This window comes from Saccopteryx bilineata, chromosome 9, assembly GCF_036850765.1.
Source record: "Saccopteryx bilineata isolate mSacBil1 chromosome 9, mSacBil1_pri_phased_curated, whole genome shotgun sequence".
NCBI classification, from domain to species: domain Eukaryota; kingdom Metazoa; phylum Chordata; class Mammalia; order Chiroptera; family Emballonuridae; genus Saccopteryx; species Saccopteryx bilineata.
Genome location: NC_089498.1, coordinates 33693392 through 33720032, shown reverse-complemented (window position 1 = coordinate 33720032; position 26641 = coordinate 33693392). Strand labels below are relative to the sequence as shown.

Genomic DNA, 26641 nt, shown 5'->3' with positions numbered 1-26641 from the left:
GGCCAACGACAGTGGTTTTGCTTTGCTTCTTTATGAACTCATTAACTCAGTAACTGGTTGGTCCTGAAGCTGGGAACAAAGGAGACAGATTCAAAGCCGGAGCTGGAGACAGCAGGAGGGAGCAGGTGAGGGACCAGGGCTGCTCCACAGTGATGTTCAGGAGAAGGCCTGAATTTAGGTCTGCAGCACCATGCTCATGCTGTCTCTGGGGTGTTGTTGCCAACGCCACGAGGCATGAGCCCAGCACAGCCTACTTAGTGGCACAAAAATATGGCCAGGCACACTGCCAAACTACATTTTCCAGTCTCCTCTGCAGAGAGGCAGGCTGTGTGACTCCATTCCGACCAACTGGAAACGGACAAAAGTGATGACTTCACTCGCTGGTCCAAGCCTTAAAAATTTCCCACACAAGCCTCTGTGTTCTCTTTTCCCAGCTACTCGCTAAGTAGAATTATGACCAGCCTCCAAGGACCCAGAGAAAGGGAGAGCAAAACTACAGTAGGGGCCTGGTCCCCTGAGCTGGCATTTGGAGGTGAGCTATCCAGGAAAGCCACTAGACTAAGCACATACCCTTGGACTGTGTTGTGAGCAAGAAGTCAACTTTGATCATGTTAAGCATTACAATGCAAGGGCTGCTTGTTTACAGCAGTTAGCCTCGAGTCTGACTAATACAGAAGTCTTTTGTCACTGTCATAGTCTTTGATCCCAAACCCCCATCTTCACCCAGGTAAGCAGCAAGATATTTGAGAAACAGCTGTGGCTAGGCAGGACAGCTGTCCCCAGTCCCCAGGAAAGAGTGTGGAAACTGCTACACTTACCAATTATGCAGAACGAGAACAGTGTCAGTTGTTTCCCCAGATTGTCCATGCTTTTTTGCAGGGGAGTTTTAGGGGTCTGAAAGAATGGGAGCAGTGGCTTTGTTAGATGACATCCCAGCAGTGTCCCACAGCTTCTGCCTGGCTGGCTTGAGCTGAGTCACAATTACACAGGGACATACATATATGAAAATTCCTTGACCTCTATACTTAATATATGTGCTCCTTACTGTCTGTAAGTTATATCTTGACAAAAATCCCAATAAATGTCTTAAAATAAACATTTAAAAAGTATACTCACATGAACTGCATGATCCCCATTTTTAAGGGGTGGGCAGGGCTGGTACCACTAACCAAGAATAGTCTCAAACCCCAGCTTACAAGACAACCAAAGCCCCCACCTGCCCTTACCTCTTCAGCCCGCATCATCTTAAACACTTCTCCAAACTGAGACCTCTCCCCTGTTCCGATCACGACTCCCTGTGTTCAGGAGAGAGAAGTGTGAGGTCTGAGGTTGGAAGACTGCTGATGACAGAAGCCAAAGGCCTCCAGGGCAGCCCAGGGCTTACCTGCCCCTTCCCACACTGAACCAGGGTCCCCATGAAGACAATGTTCCTCAGAGCGGTGAGGTCCCCCTCGCCTGTCAACGGGGTGTCCGTCTTACTGCATGGTTCGGCTTCTCCCGTGAAACTGGACTCGTCTACCAGGAGGTCTGTGACCTAGGGCAGCAAAGGGAAATGACAGGGCAATCTGCCCTCTCACCCTGTAAACTGGTTTTAAAAGCACAGAATGACACCTAACACCTTAATGTCAGCTGCTAACAGCAAACACCTTGAAATCAAGGGACAAAAATCAACACAACCTCAGATGCTTCAAGAGTTAGAAAAGCTTTTAATGTGTGGCCCCTCTTAAAAGCCATGAAAAATCTTGTATGTTCTTTTACATTACTTTAAATTTTAATATATATATATATATATATATATATATATATATATATATATATATTTAAAACTTAGGCAATGGTTTATTTATTTTAAAGTACCTGCGCCTTTCACCAAACATTCCACATGCTACATACCTTGGAGGATGCCCATATAATCTCTGTGGTGTGAGCATCACTGAGTTAGGTTATTCAGTGACAGCCTAAGGTTATATTAGTAACAACACATGGACGTGCGCACACACACACACACACACATTGAAAAAAAGGAGGAAGGTGCTAACATTTCTATAACACCTACTATGTACCAAGCCCTGCACTGAGCATTTTACAAAGCTTATCTCTTAATCCTCACACCGGCCATGGAAGAGGCTATCGTCTCCATTTTACATATGGGGAAACTGAGGCACAGTAAATAACTTGCTCAAGGTTCTATACAGCTACTTAGTGACAAAGCAGTGGTTGAATCATGGCTCTGATTCCAAAAACTGCACCTTAACTCTACTTGACCACAGACCCAGTAGGTATCACTCAAGAGGTAGTCTCCTGTGGCCAGAACTATAACAGGTACTGTTGAGGACATAAGGGGTCTAGGGTGGGCCCGACCCCTCAGGACTCTGTTATTTGAGCGTGATCAAGTGAAAGAGGGAAGCCACCTTCCGCAAACTCGTAAGAGAAACATTAGATCAGCATTTCTCCAATAGGAGCCCGGGAGTTCTCTGTAATTTAAAACTTTTAAAACTCAGTAACAGTCTTTTAAAAATATTCCCACTGCCATGGGATCCCAGTCCCCATGACGGCAGGGGCTACCACTTGCCCAGGTAATGCCCATCTCCCCGTTTCTCCCTAACAGAACCCCCATGGTGTTGGGCACCACCACATCATGCTATTTCCCAGCCTCCCTTGCAGCTCACAGTGTCTCTACAATGAGACAACAAGACGTAAGAAGTCACCATAGTCCTGGGGAAGATCTTTAAAGGTGGCTGAGCTGACGGGCCCCTTTTGCCCTGACCTCGTTATCATGGCTGGAATTCTGGAAGCCATCTTGCACGCATTAAGGGGATGACCACACCCAGGGAAAGCACAGCAGGGGCTGGGAAAGCCCAGGCCCCTCATTTCACGGTGGAGCCACCATGTTGGCCCTGGACACTCCACTTCTGGACTCTCATTATGTGAGAGGAATGAATCCCTGGCCAGTTGAAGCCAATACACATATTTATCTTAATCTATTACCAGCCAACCACAACTACTAACTGAGCTAGAGTTTGCATTTGTACTTTTTAATCCCCAGGCCATCATGGGAAAGTCTAATGACCTCCTGGGGCAGCTCCTAACCCATGATGAAAGAAAACATGGGAGAGCCGAGTCACCCAGGACCACAGGCTCCGCTGACCCCGGAGGTCCTGGGCAGCAGAACCCGGCACCGCATCCCAACGGCAAGCCGAGATTTCATCCCCAGAAAACTGCCTAATGGGAAATGACAATAATATATAAATTGTACTGGATTTGAACATTTGGTTTAGGTTGACAGTTGTGTATAAGTTTGAAGTACATGGAATTTGTACCTAACTTTATGTTTGTCCCCATTTAAGTAACACTGTAGTAAAAATAAGTCAACCGTGGGAAGGGAATCCCTCTGTTGGCTGAGGATGAGAGGTGTAATGAGAACCATCTGATGTTCTAACCAATCTAGTCTGCAGCAGGAGGTTTGGGCGTGGGAGACGGGAGGGTGGAGTGGCTGGTGTTGGAAGGATGAGCTGGAAGGGAAGGAGTGTTCCTGAGGATCTGGGACATGAGACAGACTTTGCAGGATGAGCAGGCATTTGATGAGTGAGTTGGGCAGGTTCTCCAGGGAGCGAAAAGAAGGTGATTTGGGCAATTGATAACGGGAGAACATGGTCATAACACGCTTGATCAAAGCGACTGAGAGGTGGGGAACACAAAGAAGCCTCCTCTTCTCCCAGCACCCACCAGCACTAACAGAACAGAAATTAGGAGTGCTGAGCTTGGCACCAGTTCGCTCTCTTTGGGGTACCGGTTCTTGGGAGTGGGCAGAGGTGGGCGCTTTCCAGGGTGCTGAAGCCACGGTTGGAAGGAGAGTTACCCCTGCCCTCGGGGGGCCTAGAATGGAAGACAGGACTCAACCAAGAGGAGAGGTCACAGGCAAAGGCAGGAAGTTTGGTCCAGCTAGAGACACATGTGGAGACCAGCCTGACTGGAGCTGACCCCTTGTGAAAGGTGTGGTTGGAACCCAATTGCCTTTGGCCTTAAGAAATAAATGTAGATATTGCCTTGTTAGTAATGATGAGCCAAGGAAAGTCTAGAGCAGAGAAGAAAGGGATGTGGATGAGATATATAAAGTGATTTGAATATGGAAAGGTAGACCAGATGCATTGGGGAAAAAAGCCTACAGTCAAAGAAATACATTCAAGTGAGGAATGGGGAGGTCTCGTGGATGGAAGAGCCAGACAGAAAGAACAAGAAGAGAACTGGTAGCATCCGGTACTAACAAGATACGTGGAAGCAGGCAGAGGTCACCAAGGTTTACAGCTGAAGCTTTCATACAGAACATTTTTAAAATATGCATATTTTATCCTGATTATATTTTATTAAAGTCAACTTGGGATTGGCAGGAGGCCAACAGGTCACAGCCGAGTACACACCTTGTACAAGACTAATGAACACGTTGATTGTACGTCTAAGAGCCCCCTATAGCTCCATTCTGGTTTCCCAGTGGTCCCAGGAGGGTTAGTGACTCCTTACGAGTTCTTTTCTTTTTTCTTAAAAAAAATTTTTTTTTTTTGTATTTTTCTGAAGCCAGAAACGGGGAGAGACAGTCAGACAGACTCCTGCATGCGCCTGACCAGGATCCACCCGGCACGCCCACCAGGGGCGATGCTCTGCCCCTCCGGGGCGTCGCTCTGCCGCGACCAGAGCCACTCTAGCACCTGGGGCAGAGGCCAAGGAGCCATCCCCAGCGCCCGGGCCATCTTTGCTCCAATGGAGCCTTGGCTGCGGGAGGGGAAGAGAGAGACAGAGAGGAGGGGGGGGGGGTGGAGAAGCAAATGGATGCTTCTCCTATGTGCCCTGGCCGGGAATCGAACCCGGGTCCCCCGCATGCCAGGTCAACGCTCTACCGCTGAGCCAACCGGCCAGGGCCTAAAAAGTTTTTTTATTATTATTATTTTTTTACAGAGACAGAGAGAGTCAGAGAGAGGGATAGATAGGGACAGACAGGAACGGAGGGAAATGAGAAGCATTAATCATCAGTTTTTCGTTTCCATACCTTAGTTGTTCATTGATTGCTTTCTCATATGTGCCTTGACCACAGGCCTTCAGCAGACCAAGTAACCCCTTGCTCAAGCCAGCAACTTTGGGTCCAAGCTGGTGAGCTTTGCTCAAACCAGATGAACCCGCACTCAAGCTGGCGACCTCGAGGTCTCGAACCTGGGTCCTCCGCATCCTAGTCCGATGCTCTATCCACTGCGCCACCGCCTGGTCAGGCGTTCTTTTCTTTTTTAAAAAAAGCATACTTGCACTTGTGACAATGATTTGGGAAACTTAGTTCTTCTATTTATAAAATGGATGAATGGGGAGTTAGAGCGTCATTTTCCCAATTGCATTTTGGGGACCCTCATTCGCAGGAATTGGTGCTCTGTGGAGAAAGGGGTCAGGGTAAAAATTCTTTTGGGAAACATGGGGTTAAATCCTGTCACCCAGTTTTCTTTACAAAGACTTCTCAGCGCCTTCAGCCTTCAGTGTGTAAATGAGCGTTGTGACTCTCCAACTGGGGGTTTCCATTCTTATGGAACAAAAGTTGGGCGACACTGGGCTGCAAGGTAACTGAGTCATTTCTTGTCCCAAAGCTCAGCCCTCCACGCACACCAAGAACCACAAAAACAAAACTCAGCTTAATTTTGTTTTTTTTTTCCCTATTAAAGAAAGACTAATTAAAATATGACCAGCTAGCTTGCCCAGTTTCCTAATTGGTCAATTCAACAAGACTTCAGTGAATGCCTATTATATGCCCAGAGAATTTTAAGTCAGATTCTGCTTCAAGAACTCGGCAGAAAAAGACCCTTGCAGGTGAAACAAATGGAGGGTAATTCAGTGCTAAATAGGATGGTGCTAAAGTAGAGTATAGTAAACATTCAGAGATGTAATAATACTGTTGATGATGATGTAATAATAATTAACATTTGCTTAGTGTTTGCATTCTCTCATGAAATATTCACAATTATCCCACGGACAAGGTTGCTCTGATTCCCACTTTGCAGATGAGAAAACTGAGGCTCTGAGAGCTTAAGAAATTTGCCCACGGCCTAAACGCTAGGATGTATCAAAGATGGATCTTGGTGCATTCTCCATTCTTGTAAGCACTGTATAGGATGGGGAAAGGGCAGGGGGCGGGGCCAGGTTGTGAATGGTCAGAGGCAGAGTTTGGTCTTGATGCACGTGGATCAGGGGGCCACTGTAGGTTCCAGGACAGTAAGAGGCTCAGTGAACACAAAGCCCAGGAAGGGGCCCCTATGAGGTCTATGCTGAATGGATGAAAGGGGGGGGGGATGACTCAGCTGGAATGACAGCACCAGTTGCCAAAGCATGAGGACCTTTCACAGAAAAGAACTGCTATTAACTGGAAACACAGAAAAAACATACAAAACATCAGTCAGCCAGGTGATCGGGGTCAACATCAGCAGTGATAAGGCCTGGTGACAGCATGCACCTTTGATACAACGTGATGAGAAGGGTGCTATACCTCGGTGGTCTTCCTCCCCAAAACCCACAGCCCCTGACTAATCATGAAAACAAATCATACAAATCACAATTGTGGCACCTTCTGCAAAACACCTGACAGCATACCTCTAAACTGTCGAGGTCATCAGAAACAAGAAATGTTGGAGAAACTGTGTGACGAGAGGGAGACATGATGAGTAAATGTAATGTGGGATCCTGGGACAGAAAAAGGATATTAGGGAAAACTGCAGAAATCTGAAAAAAGTGTGAACTTTATATTTATATATAAAAAATATATCATAATATAAAATTATATTAAATAATACATGCATTATTAATAAAATAACCATGTTCATGGTTAACAATAAGCATTATTATTGATAATACTAATGTATCATTATTGGTTCATTAATTGGAAGAAATGTGCCAATAGAACTGGGTGTGGGACATGGGGATCTTCTATACTATCTCCCTACTTTTTCTGTAAATCTAAAACTGTCCTGAAAATGAAAGTCTTTTTCTTAAAATGAGGAAAGGAAGAGTGAGATGAGACAATGGTGACTTCCCTTAAGACAGCAAGCCAGAGAAGCAAAAATGGGAGTGGGGAGGGGGAGTGGGAAAGAGAATTCCCGGGTAGGCAGGGCACAGGGGAGGCCCCCCGGGGAGAGGCCAGGGAAGGCAGGCACAGGGTGGGGAGAGGACAGTGAGCTGAGACCTCAGGAATGAGAATGGCTAAGTCACCAGGGTGGGAGTGAGTTTCAAATGACAGAAACGGCCCTACTGCGTGGCGACCCACCACATGGAGACACACCATAGAGGCATCCAAAAGCAGCAATGCATCTGGCTTCTAGGTCAGAGCTAGGCATGGGGCACGGGCCTCCTCTGCCTAAAACAGCTGATTTGTGTCCACTCTAGGTTGCTCAAAAGCCACCACTTCCGGGAAGACCTCTGTGATTGTGTTAGGCCAAGCAAGTCTGTCCTGCTCAGGAAATCCAAGATTTGCTGTACTTTTCCCTCAAGATCCCCCATGTGTCATGGGCAGCTGTGGTCTGTCTGTCAGTCTGAACTATAAACCTAGAGTACGGGGCTCAGGTCTATTTTCTCCACTGTCTCCTCAGCACTCAGCCCAGTTCCTGGCACATAGTAGGTGCTCAAGAAATAGTCGTTGAGCATCATACAATGCCAGTGGCCACCAAGGAGATAGCTCAGCCTGAACACAAGGATCAGGAGCTCCAAGGGGGCACAGGAACTCCCTGTCACTTCCTGCTCAGGGGAAGACAAAGCTCTTCTTGTCTCCTCACACTGGCAGGTGCTCCTACCTCCAAGACAAAGCATTGCTTGGAGTCCTGACAGATTCCATCCAATTCCGTTCTCATATAGAAATGATAGGACAAAAGAAAGAGCAGCGGTCCTGCTCTACTGGCTGCGCAGGCCAGCCCTTCACAGAGGCCTTGGCCTTTAACTGTGGGAGGAGAAAATATGTAATGTCCTTGTGACACCACCACTACCACCACCACCCCTACCCCTCCGGCTCCACATACACATTATGCAAAAAGGACTAGTGTTTGGGTTACTTATTTTAAGAACTCTCTTGAACCTGCTGCTTCCTGGCCCTAAGCGGCTTCCAAATGCAGAGAAGCCCTCCTGGATGTCGGAGCTGAAGAGCCAGTAAAAGTGTTCCACTGGGAATAACGAAGCTCACGATTGTTCAGCGGAGTTGCAAAATACCAAAAAGGAAAACTGTACTGAGTGTCGGCAGCCGGCAGCTTGGATGAAACTCCTGTGGTGTCTACAAGCAGGTACAATTTAATTTATATAAGCAGGGCAGGAAGAAAACCAGTTAGGTTGTAAAGAAGTTATTTGAGGCTTAAAAAAAAATTGTTTCAAAGAACTGGTGCAGAGAACGGTAATGACAGACAATGCAATCAGTAGCAATACCGGGTGACTGCTAACCCACATCAGCGTAGTGCCAAGCCTGCTGCAGGTCTCGGCTCGTGTCATCCTCATGATAACCCTGCCAGGTGGCGGATGAGCATTATTCCCTTTGAGAGATGAGGAAACTGAGGCTCAAAGTCTCACGCCAGGAGGTGCTGGGTGGGGATTAGAAACCCACGGCCCTCTGACTTCCAACACATGCCCATCACTCGCTGGTGCCAGACACCATTCTGAGCACTTTGTATTTGTGAAGCCATTTAATCCTTACAACCACCTTTTGGGCATTATCAACCCCCCTCATGTTATAGATAAGGACACTGAGGCACAGAGAGGTTAGGTAACTTGCTACAGGTCACACAGCTTATGAATGATAGGCATCGGGTTCAAACCAGGCTAAAACCCAGCTCCAGGGCACGCACCATTTAGGAGCACTGCCTCTCATAGCGCCACCTCTCCACAGCCCCTGTGGCTGCCCAGCATCAGGACTGACCCTGTACCTCTGGAATCTCTGCACTGGGGAGCAGAGTTCCCTCTTGATCGAGAAGCTAACAGTGTCAGACTGGCTTCCCAGCCTTCCCTGGGGACTCTCGGATGGGAGCCACGTGCCCCAGACCTGTACACTGAATGCTGTCATGGGGAGGCAGATGGCGAGGAACTCACCCTGGTGCAGGATGGGGGACCAGCATGAGCCTGAGAGAGAAAGCCCCCCCACCCCAGCCTCCTGGTCCCTGCCCTGCCTGGAGCTCCGAAAGTCTCAGTGGCCCTCTGGCCCCCGCCCGACATCAAAGACTGGCCAGAATGCTGTAAACCAGGGCCCCGGGTGCTGGCACTTGACCTCTGCACCTCTCTCCACCCCCACCCTCCAGGCCTCCGTGTCACGGAATGCTATTAATCCTGCAATTCCTGAGAAAATAAACAAATCGGAGGATAACCTGTTGCTTAATCCTTTAGCACTAAAAGCTTTGAACAATTCTTAAGCATTCTGGCAGGAATCATAAAAGAGATCACTCCCATCGACAGTTCCCGCTGAACTTCAACCCTTTCTCGAGAACCCAGTACCATCTCAGAGAGCCTCAGGCATTGTTCTGTGAAGCCTGGCACGTGGGCACCCACAGAGGTTGGGGAAGCAGCTTGCCCCACAACCCATGTTCCCAAACGGAGCAGCGGTAAAAGCCATTGCTACTTTTTATGCCTTCACTGGTTCTGGTTCCCCTCTCGTTCCTAAACAATCCACCACTTCTTTCTGACATCAGTGTGGCTGTTTCCAGAAGGAACCCTTGCCTCCTTCCTCAGCCCCACCCTGGTTTAATTTGCTGCTGTGGTCTGCTGAAAACTAGAGCCCACAACCAGAATTTGTTACAGGCTTATTCTTAAAATGGGAAGGATTAATTTATGAAATACCATTTGAGGGCCTTTGTGCTTAAAATTAGCTGTTTGCTAACTCCCTGACTTGTCTGTTGCATGTGGGTGTGTGCGTGTGTGTGTGTGTGTGTGTGAGAGAGAGAGAGAGAGAGAGAGAGAGAGAGAGAATGCCTGCCTCCGACAAGCTGAGGCCCAGGACCCCTCACCTCAGTGAGACGAATGTCTGCAGGGATCCGGTCTCCAATCGAGAGAGACACGATGTCTCCGGGAACCAGGTCTCGTGCAAGCAGATGCTGGAGTTTTCCTTCTCTTATGCTGCATTTGAAACGGTAAAAAGCAAAAGCACCCATGTTGACATCCCATTTTTATGAGGTCAGGGGCATAAGACATGAGCTTTAGGGAAACAGGAAACCCCGTACTTCTCTCTGCTGGTGTCAGCCTCCTGAATGAGTCCCCCACTCCCTCCTGGACGTCGAGTGGGACTGGTCAGCTGGTTAGACTATGATCTCAGGAAGTTGGCCCTTCTGGGGATGGTAGGTGCTGTGAGGGCCCAGGTACTAGAAACTGCTCTTAAATAATAATAGTGGTTGATCATCTGAGTTGCTGCATTTCTGTTGTGTGGCTCTTGAGTTTTCCTGGGTTTGTGTCCAGCTGTTGGGAACCTCTTGACTTCATTTCAGGTCTGTAGGCTTAGTTCCTCTACTCCACTCCCAGGATTGTTTGGTTTTTTGATTGACTATAGAAATGTAGGTCTCCCCAGGCACTCTGGCCTCGAATGCTGGTCTAATGGCTAAACCTGTCATTCATCATTCATGCAACTGATATTTATCAAACACCTCCTATGTACCAGGAACTGTACCTATCAAGAGCAGTAGTGTTCGCCTGGTGCCCTTTTACAGGGACAGAGGGAGAGTCAGAGAGAGGGATAGATAGGGACAGACAGACAGGAACGGAGAGATGAGAAGCATCAATCATTAGTTTTTTGTTGCGCATTGCAACACCTTAGTTGTTCATTGATTGCTTTCTCATATGTGCCTTGACCATGGGCCTTCAGCAGACTGAGTAACTCCTTGCTCGAGCCAGAGACCTTGTGTCCAAGCTGGTGGGCTTTTTTTTTGCTCAAGCCAGATGAGTCCGCGCTCAAGCTGGCGTCCTCAGGGTCTCGAACCTGGGTCCTTCCGCATCCCAGTCCAATGCTCTATCCACTGCACCACCGCCTGGTCACGCCTGGTGCCCTTTTAGGCCCTATTCTAAGATGCAGAACCTCGGGGAAGACTGTGGACTGCTCTCTTCCGGAGCCGTCCAGGGCAGTGCAAGCGGCTGTGCTCGCATCGTTGGTGTCTTCCTGTGGCTTCTGTGCTCTTCTTCCAGGGAGCTTAAGGCTCCGGCCCAACAGGAAATCAAATGCCACTGATGAAAGACTCCCAGGCCCTGTTCTGCCCAGGCTCCCGTGTATACTGGGATTTGTCAGAATAGACCTGTCAGCAGATTAGGCTGTGCTCAGAAAAGGCCACACCAAGCTGGTTGTGAAAGCCGCTTGGTCCCCAGCAGGCCCAGCCCTAGCTCCTCTTCATCCCTGATGCTGGGTGGTGGAGTACCGGGCAGCGGAGAGGACATTAGGACAGAAGGCAGAGTGAAGGCTGAGTCAGAAGCCTGGCTGGCTGGGAAATAGGGCCCTTGGTGCCTTTTGCTTCTAAGAGTCACCTCTGGGTTTCGAGAGACCAGGAGTGCCACTCACTGCCTGGGCTGGAGCCCATCAAGTAGGTCAGGCCTGGAGTGGCTCTTTGACCCCTGCTGTTCAGCTCCTTGCAAGTTGTGTAGGCCAGTCCTGAGCTTAGAGTAATTTTCCAGAAGAAGCTTCAGGTAAATGAGGATGGAAAAGAACTAAAACTAAATTAGTTGTAAATGATAACTTCAGCTTCTAGAAAAAAAACTGATTACTAATTGCATGATGACTTAAACAACGGGGGAGTAAAGGCTAGGGGAAGGAAAACCAATGAAATAATCCGTGATCGTGCCAAAGTGATGATGAGATGCACTTGTACCTCATCTCATAATTGTGATACTACTACCTGGGATTCTTTAGTCTTTATAGGAGACAACTCATTCAGATATCCAAATAGCACATCATTAAAACAGGGCAACTTAAAAGGTGAAATGCTGCTGCATAACTTTATGAGGTACTTTCATATTTTATTTGACGTTCACACAAACTTATAAAATAGGCCAAGCATTTTATGCACAAATGATCTCATACCAAGCAGGTAAGAACAGGTCTAATACTATATCTTGTATGGATAGAGCTCGGTTTACAAAATAGCTGTTTTGTAAATGCTGACTATAAATTAATTGGGAGGTTGCCTGATAGGTTGTGGTGCAGTGGATAGAATACTGAACTGGGATGCTGAGGATCCAGATTTGATACCCCAATGTTGCCGGCTTGAGTGTGGGATCATCTGGCTTGAGCGCAGGCTCACTGCTGGAGTGTAGCATCATGGATATGACCCCATGGTTTCTGGCTTGAGCCCAAAGGTCATTGGCTTGAGCTCAAAGGTCGCTGGCTTAAGCCCAACAGTCGCTGGCTTGAACAAGGGGTCACTGGCTCAGCTGGAGCCCCCCTGAGTCAAGGCACGTATGAGAAAGCAATCAATAAACAACTAAGGTGCCTCAACTATGAGTTGATGCTTCTCATCTCTCTCCCTTCCTGTCTGTCTGTCTGTCTGTCACGCACACACATACACACAAAAGTAATTGGAAGGAATGGGATAATTTCTGATTAATTAAGCCCATTCTGGAAGGGAATTTCCCTAGTTATGTGGAATAGTCCTCACATAGGATTTGTTAACAGAGATGGACTCTTGTGTAGCCAGTTTTCTTGCATGATGGCATACTAGTGGCTCTGCAATGACCCCTGGTGGTGTCTACAGTATTCACAGCAGTTAATATGGGAAAGGCGGAAATGAAACCTAACTTGGATTAGTTCAGGGGTCCCCAAACTTTTTACACAGGAGGCCAAATCACTGTCCCTCAGACTGTTGAAGGGCTGGACTATAAAAAAAACTATGAACAAATCCCTATGCACACTGCACATATCTTATTTTAAAGTAAAAAACCAAAACAGGAACAAATACAATACAGTGTGTCCGTAAACTCAGGGTGCACTTTTGACTGGTCACAGGAAAGCAACAAAAGACGATAGAAATGTGAAATCTGCACCAAATAAAAGAAAAACTCTCCCAGTTTCAGACCTATTCAGTGCAGTTAGATGTGGGCTCACGCACAGATTTTTTAGGGCTCCTTAGGTAGCTATCCCATATAGCCTCTACAGACTCGTCACTGACTGATGGCCTACCAGAATGGGGTTTCTCCACCAAACGGCTGGTTTCCTTCAACTGCTTATCCCAGCGAGTGTTATTCCTATGTGGTGGCACTTCATTATAAACGCGCCGATATTTACATTGCACTTTGGTCAAGGATTCGAATTTAGCGAGCCACAGAACACACTGAACTTTCCTCTGTACCATCCACATCTCGACTGGCATGGCTGTGGGCTACTTCGCTGTATATACGATGTCACGTCATCATCTGTGCATGCGCACAAGCTGCCACATCATCCTACAGAAACTGGGAGGATTTTCCTTTTATTTGGTGCAGATTTCACATTTCTATCGTCTTTTGTTGCTTTCCTGTGACCGGTCAAAAGTGCACCATGACTTTACGGACACACTGTATTTAAAATAAAGAACAAGTAAATTTAAATCAACAAACTGACCAGTATTTCAATGGGAACTATGTTCCTCTCACTGACCACCAATGAAAGAGATGCCCCTTCTGGAAGTGTGGCGGGGGCCGGATAAATGGCCACAGGAGGCCACATGCGGCCCATGGGCCATAGTTTGGGGACCCCTGGAATAGTTAAAGAGGATATGAGTTTATTCTGCTAGTAGATATTATTTTTCAAAGAATATTTTGTTTCAGAGCAAATACTTATACTATAATGTTAAATGAAAAACAAAAATGCAGAACTGTATGAATTATATGTCCCATATTTAAAAATATGTACCATACCATAAAAAACACATCTTTTAAAAATTTTTAATTGAATTTATTGGGGTGACATTGGTTAATAAAATTATATAGATTTCAGGCCCTGGCAGGTTGGCTCAGTAGTAGAGTGTCGACCCAGTGTGTGGATGTCCAGGGTTCGATTCCCCATCAGGGCACATAGGAAAAGTGCCCATCTGCTTCTCCACCCTTCCCCCTCTCCTTTCTCTCTCTCTCTCTCTCTTCCCCTCCCACAGCCAAGGCTCCATTGGAGCAAAGTTGGCCCGGGCGCTGAGGATGGCTCTACGGCCTCTGCCTCAGGCACTAGAATGGGTCCAGTTGCAACTGAGCAATGGCCCAGATGGGTAGAGCATCGCCTCCTAGTGGGCATGGCAGGTGGATCCCAGTTGGGCGCATGTGGGAGTCTGTCTCTCTGCCTCCCTGCTTCTCACTTCAGAAAAAAAGAAAGAAAATAATAATAAAATAAAATAAATAAATTATATAGGTTTCAGGGGTATAATTTTATAATGCAAATAAAAAAGTAAATGTATGTTAGCTTTTCCTTAACTGTCAGATCAGGGTGGCCTGACCAGCAGCTATTTAAAGTTGCCCCCACGCCTCTACCCATCACTATTGCATCTTTGTGGGGGATTTTTTGTTTTGATTCTTGTACGGCTTTGGGTTTTGGGGGGACCTTTTGGCTTTAATGCACCTGCTGCATTACAAAATCTATTGCATTGATGTAACCCCAGCACTATTTCTTCCAGCACACAGTAGGTGCCCAGTAAATATTTAGTGACTACACATAGGATGGAGGAAATGCAGAAAGGGTCTGCCTGGCAGTGTTTGTCCTAATTTGCAGAACAGGTCATGGAGACTCTGAGAGTGAGGCTGGACATCTGCAATGCTCTTTCAACTCTACCAGGCTGCCTGCCACCACTGTTCTTGAAACTAAAAATGTCTTTTAGAAGTGAAACTTCTGAGGACATCAATAATGTATCTATTCACCTAAAAGGCCAACGCTTGATATTTAAACTTAAGATTGGATCATCAAACCACATAAATCATTTATGCTTTCCTTTGCTCATGTGATTATGTCATACCTTACACACCTGGTTTGCTGACAGCCTTGTTTATCCAATTATTAAGCTGACATTTTTACTGACCCTTCGAGAATGGACTCATCCTCTCTCATGTCTCCACATTATCCTCTTTTTTGTCTCTACTCTTATTCATTATTCTCTGCTTGTTACACACACATGCACACAAGCCTGCTGATTCCTTGAGAGGTGGGACTCTATCTCACTAGATCTTTCTATCCACCAGCCCTGTGGCTCAATGGTGCCATATATACCCAAATGTATGTTAAGGTTCTTTCCCAAGAATTGTCCTTCAGAGAACAGTTACTATATGTATAAGTCTGTCCAAAAAAACTCAGGTCATGCAATACTTATAGTTGCATTCTTTGGAGCAGCAATGAATTTTTGGGAAAGATACGTAACCCTGAGATGATCCCAACCTATCATAGTAGGGATGAGGGAGAAAATTTTGGCCTTCTCTAAAATATTTTTTTTTAATTTTTGGTGCTTGCGTGCACATGAGAGAGACAGGCAGACAGACAGGAAGGGAGAAAGATGAGAAGCATCAACTTGTAGTTGTGGCACTTCAGTTGTTCATTGATTTCTTCTTATATATGCCTTGGTTGGGGGGGGTTCCAGCTGACCCCTGGGTAAGTAAGCGACCTTGGGCTCCAGCCAGCGACCATGGAGTCATGTTGATGATCCCACACTCAAGCCAGTGACCCTGTGCTCACGCTGGTGACCTCAGGGTTCCAATCCTGGGTCCTCAGCATTCCAGGTCAACATTGTATCCACTGCGCCACCACCAGTCAGGTTGAAATCATTTCATTTTTATAAGAAGAGTAAATATATGGATTGACAGTATGCTAAAAATTAAATCAAGAAAAATTCAGGCTGAAACCATGTTCCTTTCCATGTCTACTGGCTTCCTCTGCAAAAGGCAGCAGTCTGCAAATTCTCCTAGCCTGAGCTGTCTAATACAGTGGCCAATAACTACATGTGGCTCCTTAAAATTAAAGCGAAATGAAATAAAGGATTTGATTCCTCAGTTGCCCCAGCCACATACAAAGTCCTTAGTAACCACATGTGACAAGTGATGCTGTACTAGACAGCTCAGATTAAAGAACATTCCAAAAAATTCTACTGCACAGCATTGCACAGAGCAGATATGCCCATGGGGTGCTGACAGATATTTTTATCTTTTCTTTTCCCTTTTTAAATATTTTTATTTATTTATTTATTTATTTTTTATTAAGTGGGAGGCAGGAAGGCAGAGAGAAAGACTCCTACATGCACCCTGACTGAGCTATAACCGGCAAGCCCCTTATCACGTGATGTTCTGTCCATCTGGGGCCGCTGCTCCATTGCTCTACAACCTAGCTATTTTTTAGTGCCTGAGGCGAGGCCATGAAGTCATCCATTTTAGTGCCTGGGGCCAACTGCTTGAACCATTCGAATCATGGCTGAAGGAGAAGAGAGGAAGAGAGAGAAGGAGGAGGGAGAGGGGGAGAGAAGTAGATGGTCACTTGTCCTGTGTGCCCTGACTGGGAATTGAACCTGGGACTTCCACACACCAGACTGACACTCCACTGCTGAGCCAACTGGCCAGGGCCTTCTTTTCCCTTTTTAAACATCTTCAGTAAGGGTTGTAGGATAACAAAGGCAGAATGGAAATGCCTGGGCAGGAAAGAGGCTGACAGCCTGCAGAGCAAATGCCCCTAGTTCATCCTCACATCATCCTACCCTTCAACCAGTGCCCTGGTGACTCAGCCTGTTAAACCCACATCTCAGTTTCTTCTGAATCCATCCTTTGAGAATCCAATGTGAAATCCCTGAACATTGTCCTTTGCAAAAACGCACACAAGTTTGCACAGTGTATGACAGGTTTCACCAACAACCCTTTTCCCAAAGCCATTTCCATCATTCGTGGCCCCCGGGGCTAAGCACCCTGATTTGATGCTAATGATAGAACGGAGGCCCCGAGAAGTCTAACAACAGCCCCAAGGACACAAGTGATCCATTGGCAGGAGGGAGACCAGACCAGAACCCCAGTAAGACATAGTTCTCCTATATCACACCACAAAGGATACAAATTTTGTCAAGTTCACCAGCCCAATGGCTCCTTCAATGAGCCAAAAAATCCCAGGAGGTCTCTGACTTACCAGTTACATTCAGGGGGAACCAGCTTGGTCAGCTCTTCCAGAGATTTCTCTGACCTGTACTCCTGGCAGAAGCACATCAAACATGCTATTCAAAGGTGGAAATTCCACTGAGATCCCATTATGCCCGGGTCACCCCAACCCGGGACCTCAGAAAATAAACAAATACACACCTGGATGAAGGCGACAGTGACCACGATCAGCACGGCCTAGGAAGCAAATGAGAAGGACGTTAACACCAGCTGCTCAATAAGAGAATACATCCATGGGAGATGAGGGGAGGTCATTCATTGTCTTTTTTGATATATTTCCTTTTTTCTTGCAAAGTAAGTGTAGTGTGCACGAACTTAGAAAAGAGATAAGCCAAATAAAAAAAAGGCAGAAAAATCATGCCAAATCCTATCACCAGAGGTTCACATTTTGAGATACCCCCTATAGACTTTTCTGCATAGACACACTTAAAACACAGGATCCTATAGAACAGACATATTCTTTTATAAACGGCCTTTTCACTCAACAACTATTGTAAACATCATTCCACATCAGAAATTGCGGATCTAACCACAGCCTTTTAACCAGAAGCAGTGCCCTGGCTGGGTTCTCAGTTGGTTAGATCATTGTCCCGATATACCAATGTTGAGGGTTTGATCCCCAGTCAGGGCACATACAGAATTCAACTAATGAATCCACAAATGGGTAGAACAACAAGATTGATGTTTCTCTCTCTCTCTCAAATCAATCAATCAGAAAATTTCATAGTGTGGAATGAGGGTTTCCGTTTTAGTTTTTTTTTGGTTTTATGTTTGTTTATTTGTTTGTTTGTTTTTTGAGAGAGAGAGGCAGGAAGAGACAGACAGGTACATCGAGCTGCTCCTGTATGTGCCCTGACTGGGGAATCAAACCAGCAACTTCCATGCTCAGGGTGACACTTCAGCCAACTGAGCTATCTGGGCAGGGTTTAATCTTTGTTTTTAAAAGACAGAGAAAGGGCCCTGGCCAGTTTGCTCAGTGGTAGAGCGTCGGCCTGGCGTGCAGGAGTCCCAGGTTCGATTCCCGGCCAGGGCACACAGGAGAAGCGCCCATCTGCTTCTCCACCCCTCCCCCTCTCCTTCCTCTCTGTCTCTCTCTTCCCCTCCCGCAGCCGACAGCCGAGGCTCCACTGGAGCAAAGTTTGCCCGAGCGCAGAGCAACGCCCCAAGATGGGCAGAGCACCGCCCCCGGTGGGCATGCCGGGTGGATCCCGGTCGGGCACATGTGGGAGTCTGTCTGACCGCCTCCCCATTTCCAGCTTCGGAAAATACAAAAAAAAAAAAAAAAACCCAAAAAACAAACAAAAAAAACATGCTGGATGAATAATTTATACAGAGCTCTGAGCTTGGAGAGTTTTTGGTGACTATACTTTGTCCACCCTTCACTTTATCTCAGCCAAAAGGCTGAGCAGCAATTGTCCAGCCTTCATCTGTGTTGACTAAAAGGTCGTGTGGTTTTGTATGAATGTTTATCATGGAAAATGGAACTATATCAATTAAGAAATAAACACTTGAGGCTTTAAAAAAAGTAAAATAAAAGACAGAGAAAGGAAGGGGGAAAAAGAGGAGAGGGGGAAGAAAGCATTCATTTATTGTTCCACTCAGTCGTACATTCATTGGTTGCTTCTCATGTGCCCTGACAGGAAGTGAACCCGCAACCTTTTTGTTTCCAGACGCTCTTGACTGACTGAGCTAACCAGGCAGGGCCTGGAATGAGTCTGTTTTTGCATTTTAAAAGAGTACTTGACAGATAGAAGGAAGCCGGAATGATATCCAACAAAAGGTGTTCGGGTAGAAGCCAGGCATAAAAGGTCGCATATTGTGTGATTCCATTTATATAAAATAGCCAGAACTGGTAAATCCAGAGACAGCAAGCAGACTGGTGGTTGTCAGGGGCAGAAGAGGGGGAAATGAGGAACAAATGTTTAATGTTAGGGGGTTTCCTTTTAGGGCAATGAAAATGTTTTAGAACTAGATAGAGGTGGTGTTCGTACAACATTGTGAATGGACTAATGCCATTGAATTCCTCACTTTAAAATGATTGATTTTTTTTATTAAGTGATTTTTCACCTGAGCTCAGGGGTTCTTACTCGGTAATGGATTACAATTACTCTTTGTATGGTGCGCACAGCTAGGATTGAGCAATTCCATCCCAGGTCGTCAGAGAGAAGAATTCATTGCCAACAGTGTTCCCAACAGCAAAGAACAGATGCCACCTGTTATCCACCAAGAGAGCGATGGCCAAATAAACCAGGACACCTCCATATGGAGGCAGAGAAGGGTGTGGGTTTGCTTTCCTCTCTTTCTGCTGCTTTTTCTACTTTTTTCTCTACAGCCAAACTCTTTTTTCTTGCATAATAAACAAGCAGATACTCAGCAAGCCCCTGGGCAGCCAGTGGTCGGAGCCTGGCGCTGCTCCCAGCGGGGTGCACTCACCATGGCGATACTGATGGCGTCCTCATACTTCTTCGTCAGGATGCTCACCAAGGCCGAGGCCAGAAGCAGCAGGATCAGGGGGTTCTTAAACTGGAAAATGAAAGCAGGGTGGGTGGATTCTTCTCTAGTCTCACACGGAGCAGTGGCTTCTTACCGTGTAGCGGTATGTGTGACACAGTTCCATACTCACAGCCAGGCTCCCAAGCCGACAACTACAGTGACCTAAGGGCTGGGGGAGAAAGACCACCACCGTCCAATGGTTCTCTGCCTCAAATGCCCTGACTGCATTTTTATTGACATTGGCTTCCTGGGGGGGTCACACAGCAAACAGGTGACAGACCCAATGGGAAGAACAAACCATGTGCCACTAGTGCTGCCCTGGCCATGGATAATCAGACTCTTCCTGGCTCGTGGACCCCCTTCTAAGCCCACACATCCAAGAAAACAGGCAGAAGGGGGTTTGTTGAAACCTTAATGTGCAGCGGAACTGGTGATACACTGGAGAAACAGTAACAACAAAAACCACTAACATCAGCGGTAGAGGGTCGGCCTGGCGTGCGGGGGACCTGGGTTCGATTCCCAGCCAGGGCACATAGGAGAAGCACCCATTTGCTTCTCCACCCCCCACCCCCTCCTTCCTCTCTGTCTCTCTCTTCCCCTCCCACAGCCAAGGCTTCATTGGAGCAAAGATGGCCCGGGAGCTGGGGATGGCTCCTTGGCCTCTGCTACAGGCGCTAGAGTGGCTCTGGTTGTGGCAGAGCTACGCCCCAGAGGGGCAGAGCATCGCCCCCTGGTGGGCAGAGCTTCGCCCCTGGTGGGCGTGCCAGGTGGATCCCGGTCGGGCGCATGCGGGAGTCTGTCTGACTGTCTCTCCCCATTTCCAGCTTCAGAAAAATACAAAAAAAAAAACAAAAAACAAAACTAACATTTATTGAGCACACGTACCCGCTGTTATTCCTGCTTGATAAGTGAGCAACCTGAGGCTCTGAAAGAAACCGAATTTCCCAAGGATTCACTTAGGTCAGCTGATTCCCACCACTGTGCACTTAACTGCTATGCTCCCATCAGGGCCAACGTATAGAAAGGAGTGGGGTGGGGCCACTTTTATTAAGCAATTTAATATGTGTTGTTTTCTTCTTATGTAAAACTCAGAACAGCGTTTATTAGTCCCATTTTCTAGATGGGGAAAATTGAGGCTCAAGGAAGTTCAATAGCTTGCTCAAAGTCACAAGACTGGAAAGTGGGATTTGAACCCTGACAACCTGACTCTCATATCCCTTTGCCTCATGACTGCAGGGCAGGTAGAGTTCCTAACAGCGAGGTTCCTAAGATGGAGACATAAGTCTGCCTTGTGAACTGATGAGTTCCCAATTACTGGAGGAGAGTGACAAGGGAAACAATATCGGGCATGTGGCAGGTGCTCAGCGAATGCAAAGAATTAATAAAGGAATGCAGGCGGACTTGTATTCATCAAGAGGGTGAGTATGGAACACAGCCATCGGAGCTGCCTTCCAATCCTGAAGGGGTTCCCACAGATGGACCCCTGAACTGACAAGGTTAAGATGAATCAATGTGCTCCCCACTCTTAGAAAGTGAAGAGATTTTATTTCTGGAAATATCCTGCTAGAGGCTGGCGGACAGAACTGCTTGGTGTGAGGTGTTGACAGGGCAGAGGCAGGAGGGAGGATGGCTGGGGGGCTGGGGGACTGGGTCCCAGTGGAAGAAGCAGGCAGGGCAGAGCTGAGGAGGCCCAGCTGTAGGAGGAAAATGTCCCATAGCCTGTGTGTCAGCCTCCTTCTCTGAACTCCAACTTCCAGGAACCTCCACTGTCTCCTTCCAACAGTGGGGTTCCAGGAAGCTTCTGGGCTAGCCAGAGCCACCTGAACACCCAGAACACTATTTTGGTGCCAACGTACCTAATGAATGACAACCCCAGTACACTGAGAACCAACCAATGAGCAGAGTCGGGGACTGGAGGAGGGGGTAAGGATGCTGCAAGGAGTGCTGTGATTGGTCCCTGAACCAACCAACCAAGAAAGATTTAAACACTGAGCCAATAGGAAGCATCTGAAGCCTGGGTAGTTGGGGCCAGAGACTGGAGAGGGAGGTATCAGGGATGGGAAAAGAGGTGTAGACGCCCAGGAAGGAGAAACCAAGGCAATCCAAATGCCTGCAGATATCTGGGAAATTCTGCCTGCTAACTGGGGCTTTCTGAACTGGTGCTAGGTGGGTGATGGGAATGTTAACTTCTAGACTGGAACTGGCAGCCATGTCTACTTCAGATTTCTCTTTCCTCTTCCCAGTGGCTTCCAGGCATTTGATTTGTGTGCCCTCCACTCAGTACCCTGCCTGCACCAATGGCAGCAGCTAAGAAGGGCAGGGGCCCTGGAGCCAGGTGGCTGGCTTCACTGCCCAGCATTGCCACTTACTGCTGTGTCACTTTGGGCTCCAGTTTCCAGATAAACAACAAGGCCCCAGTTATATGTTAATTTCACATAAACAGAATTTTTTTTTTCTTGTAGAAGGAGGTTCACTGCAACATTTGGGACCTACTTATCTTAAAAGTTGGCTTTTTTTTTTAATCTAACTAAATTTAACAGGACATTTTGTGTCTCTTGTTTGCTAAATTGGGCAATCCTACACAGCCAGGAGAAACATTTAAATTCCTTCATATTCACTGTCTTCATCTCAAAATAGGGATTAGGAAGAAGATAAAGTAAGTTAAGGTTTACTTATTTGTTTACGCAGTTAGCATGGTACCCAGCAGGTGGAAAACCCTCTGTGAATGTAATAAGTACCATTCCTGATCATGGCTGCCTGGGTCTATAGTGGTGTACTCATGGCCATCCCTCCTGCTGGCTAAGAGCAGCCTGAATGAAGGGGAGCCTTTTTAATCATTGTAGGACAGCTTCCCCACGCCCTGGGACTGGTCCAAGAACACCCTCAGTGAATATTTAAAGAATGAAAGACTGCCTGCCCTCCCAGATCACACATGCAGGGAATGACTCCCACGATCCTACCTGATCGAGATATTTCTTCCACCCGGGTTCCGAGTTGTCAGGAACAAACTCGTTCCAGCCATGTACCAGCCTGCGCTGTGTCACGGAGAACTCCGACAGCCCCTTCTCTAAGTCCACCTGGAGGGAGACGGTCAAGCACAAGCTCACTGGTGGGCCAGTGAATATCAAGGAGCCCTAGACATGGAATCCCCACCCTGGAAGCCAGCCATTCGCTGATGGACGAAGAAAATGGGCTGTCTGCAAAGGAGGGGACTTGTTCAGAGACCACAGCGCATAGGGTCAGAGAGAGAAGGAAAGCCCACAGTCTAATTCTTTTTCTTTTCTTTTTTTTTTTTGTATTTTTCTGAAGCTGGAAACGGGGAGAGACAGTCAGACAGACTCCCGCATGCACCCGACCAGGATCCACCTGGCACGCCCACCAGAGGGCGACGCTCTGCCCACCAGGGGGCGATGCTCTGCCCCTCCAGGGCGTCGCTCTGTTGCGACCAGAGCCACTCTAGCACCTGGGGCAGAGGCCAAGGAGCCATCCCCAGTGCTTGGGCCATCTTTGCTCCAATGGAGCCTTGGCTGCGGGAGGGAGGGGAAGAGAGAGACAGAGAGGAAGGAGAGGGGGAGGGGTGGAGAAGCAGATGGACGCCTGTCCTGTGTACCCTGGCCGGGAATCGAACCCGGGACTTCTGCACGCCAGGCCGATGCTCTACCATTGAGCCAACCGGCCAGGGCTTAATTCTTTTTCAATTAGACCACATTCCTGCCCTACAACTACAGCAGAAACAACAAAACAAAAAACCATCCTGGGCCTAAATTTCACAAAGTGTAGCTGTCACATGGAAATGCAGAAACACATTTCCTTCTTGAAAAACACAGACCTTGGGAATATTAAAATGGTACAGTGACTATAAAAAAAAATACAGTATGAAGTTCCCCAAAAGTATTAAACTAGAACTGTTACATGAGCCAGCAGTTCCACCTCTGGGTAGAGAGATACCAAAAGAGTTGGAAGTGGCGCTCAAAGAGATACTTGCAGACAGCAGAAATGAGTCATTGTTCAGCGGGTAGAGAGTTCTGCGAAACGAAGAGTCTTGGACACTGGTTGCACAACAGTGTGAATGTATTCATCACTACTGAAATGTACATTTGCAAATACTTATTGTGGTAAATTTTATGTTGTGCATTTTGTCACAGTTAACAATAAAATGTAAAAAAAAAAAAAAAAAAAAAAAAAGGCAACAGAAAAAAGGCCTGTCCCTGGAAACAGTGCTAGCTAAAATTATTATATTGTTCACACACTGTGCCAGACACAACCTCAAGCTCTTTACACAAACTAACATTAAAATAGCCAATTTGAGTTAATAATTTTGTAGGGAAACTTTGTTGTTCTGGTTGTAACAAAGGTAGCCCTGTTTTTACAAAGCTGACAAGACAGTTCTAGCAGGCAGTGGAGGCAACAGAGAAAACGTAATTGATTTCTAGGTTCCTTTCAATAGAGGCAGAAAATCAAGCTCATTTTCTAGGCAGAGTAAAATGTCTAGGCAAGGAAAAAATACGTTCTTCCCCTCTTGAAACACTAACAAGCAGGATTTGAATTTAAACAGACTTCTGAATTATTCTCAAGGAAAGACCGACATCCAACTTTCTTGAAATTGTGGCACGTGCCCTTTTATTAGTAGATTTTTATTGGGTTTCCCCAAGTGTGGTGGTTTATGAATACACACAAACACACATTATGTTTGCTCAAGTTTCTAGGCAAAGAAAATTAAAAACATAAAGCAAGCAGCATCCTTCAGCCTCAGAGGAGACCTTCATGAAATGGGGGTGGGTTTTTTTGCTTTTTATGTGTTTTTTTTTGTTTGTTTGTTTGTTTGTTTTACACTGGCCAGGCATTCTAGATCACTTGAGAAACTTGTGAGAATTTGGTTTCCGTAATTGGCAACACCATGGATGATTAAAGATGAAGGGTGTGAATAGAGGGTGGTTAAGAGTTTGAGCTTTGATGTCAAAGCACGCGGATGACATCTCTGGCTGTGCTACTGTGTAGACTGGTGGGTTATAGCTTCTCTGTGTCTCTGTTATAGAGAGACATGTAATTGAGTGTTGGGGGGCACCTGTGCTCTGGCAAGGGCCTCATGATGGTTAGCTCTGTTGACATCAACATTAATAATATTCCACATGGCAAATCCAAACCGTTCAGCTTCAATAGTATTCTTTGAACAATGATTATAGAAATTATTAGAGCACAGAATTCTAAAGCAGTTTTCAGGACCCTTTGTTCTTTTCTTCTTCACCTGAAAAACTTCCCCACAACTGGCATCAAATGCAAATTCAATTCTTACATAAAATGCTTCGGCCAAATCCTCTCTGTGACATTTGCTCGCCTCCTTGGGTGGCAGAGCCACCACACTCTTCTCTTTTTCGATGGCTTTCAACTCACATTCTTCATCAAACTGTGAAAAAAGCAGGGTCGCTGTTACACACGTTGAAGTTATGTACTGATGCGTCTTTTTAAACTATAACATACACGTAGAAAGTGTGCATATCTTATATGTGCCAATCGAATTCTCACAGACTGATCCATACAACCAGCTTCCAAATCAAGAAAAGACATGGCCCGCCCAGAAGTTCCTGCACGCTGCCTAACCACCTGGCCATCATGGTCCCTGTCACAATAGATTAGTTTCGCCAGGGTGTGAACTTTATGCAAATACTCGCATGTAGGTTTCTTTCACATCTGGCTTCTTTCATTCATTGTTAGTCAGAGTCAGGCAGGGTGTTGCATGTAGCATGGTTTGCTCATTTTTATGGTGCCATAGTGTTCCTTTGAGTAAGCATAGCAATCCTTCCCCCCCTCATCCATGGTTTTGTTTATCCACGGTTTCAGTCACCCACAGTCAACTGTGGTTTGAAAATATTAAATAAAAAAGTAAAGAAATAAACAATTTATGAGTTTTAAATTGCTTGCCATTCCGAGTAGGATGATGCAATATTGTGCTGACCCACCCCATGCACCCAGGACATGAATCATCCCTCTGTCCAGGGTGTCCACACTGTATACAATCCCCACCTGTTAGTCACTCATAGACGCCTTGGCTATCTGATCAGCTGCCACTGTATCCTAGTACTTATGTTCAAGTAACCCTTATTTTACTTAATAATAGCCCCAAAGCACAATAATAGTGATGCTGGCAATTAAGATATTACCAAAAAATAAAAGTCACCAACTGCTTTCTTTGAGTGAAAAGGTAAGTATGCACAGGAAAAAACATAGCATGCATAGGGTTCGGTTTTATCCTGGGTTTCAGGCATTCACGGGGGTCTTGGAATATATGCCCGGCTGATAAAGGTGGGCTACTGTATATCACAATTTATTTATCTGTTCTACTGTTGCTAGACATTTGGGTGTTTCCAGTTGTTGGCTAATACTGATGCACTTGTTTTTAAAGAAACTTTATTTAACAGAACAGGAACTTGCAAAGCTGACTGAGCAGGGCCACGGGTTACGTGATCAGTCAAGCATGCCGTGTACTGGAGAGAGTGCCCCCTGATGGCGACAGGTGGTATCACAGCCTGTTCTAAGAAAAAGGGAGTGGGAACCCAGTGGAGATCTGGGTGTCTGGCAGGTCATATGCAACCCCGGGAGGGCATGTGCCTGGAGGACATGGCATAGAGGAGACCTCGGATTCAGGAAAATGTAAGTGTTTTGGCAATATTATTCTATGTATTCCTACACTCAGGACATGATAATCATCTTTTCCTTTTCCACCAGGTTGTTGGATACTGGGAAGGAGGAAGAGGAGACAGGTATTGGCTAGCCTCTTCCCTCTTCCTTCTGCTGGAACTGAGGTGGCAAATTCCCTTTTCCCTTCCTGCCAGCTGTCCCCCTCCCACCTGACACACACACACACCCGCATGTACACACACAAACTCCCAAATACCTGGCTTGCTTGGAAATGCTCTGCTAAGCACGTCCATTCCTGGGCCGTACTCCTCACTTGTGCCTGTGGCCAGGAAACACAGCAGTGATGACACAGTTCATTCAACAGCTTTCCTTAAGTCACCATTATGGTCACTGTATAAGACTGACTTTT

General features: G+C 46.6%; 1 protein-coding gene across 6 annotated transcripts in view; it reads right to left on the bottom strand.

Annotated features, from left to right (window-relative positions):
• Positions 1-26641, bottom strand: part of ATP2C2 (ATPase secretory pathway Ca2+ transporting 2) — a 67702-nt gene that overhangs the window by 25431 nt on the left and 15630 nt on the right. For 4 of the 6 annotated variants that reach the window (XM_066243892.1, XM_066243891.1, XM_066243895.1 and 1 more), the window contains exons 2-11: positions 26489-26551; positions 24890-25000; positions 22557-22673; positions 19537-19626; positions 17245-17280; positions 17075-17136; positions 9996-10104; positions 1385-1534; positions 1227-1295; positions 819-894 (exon numbers count right to left, since the gene is read on the bottom strand). In XM_066243892.1, the coding sequence (XP_066099989.1) occupies positions 819-894; positions 1227-1295; positions 1385-1534; positions 9996-10104; positions 17075-17136; positions 17245-17280; positions 19537-19626; positions 22557-22673; positions 24890-25000; positions 26489-26551 (883 nt within the window). The remainder of the gene's footprint in view (positions 1-818; positions 895-1226; positions 1296-1384; positions 1535-9995; positions 10105-17074; positions 17137-17244; positions 17281-19536; positions 19627-22556; positions 22674-24889; positions 25001-26488; positions 26552-26641) is intronic. The other 2 variants (XM_066243893.1, XM_066243896.1) reach the window with 1 other exon arrangement.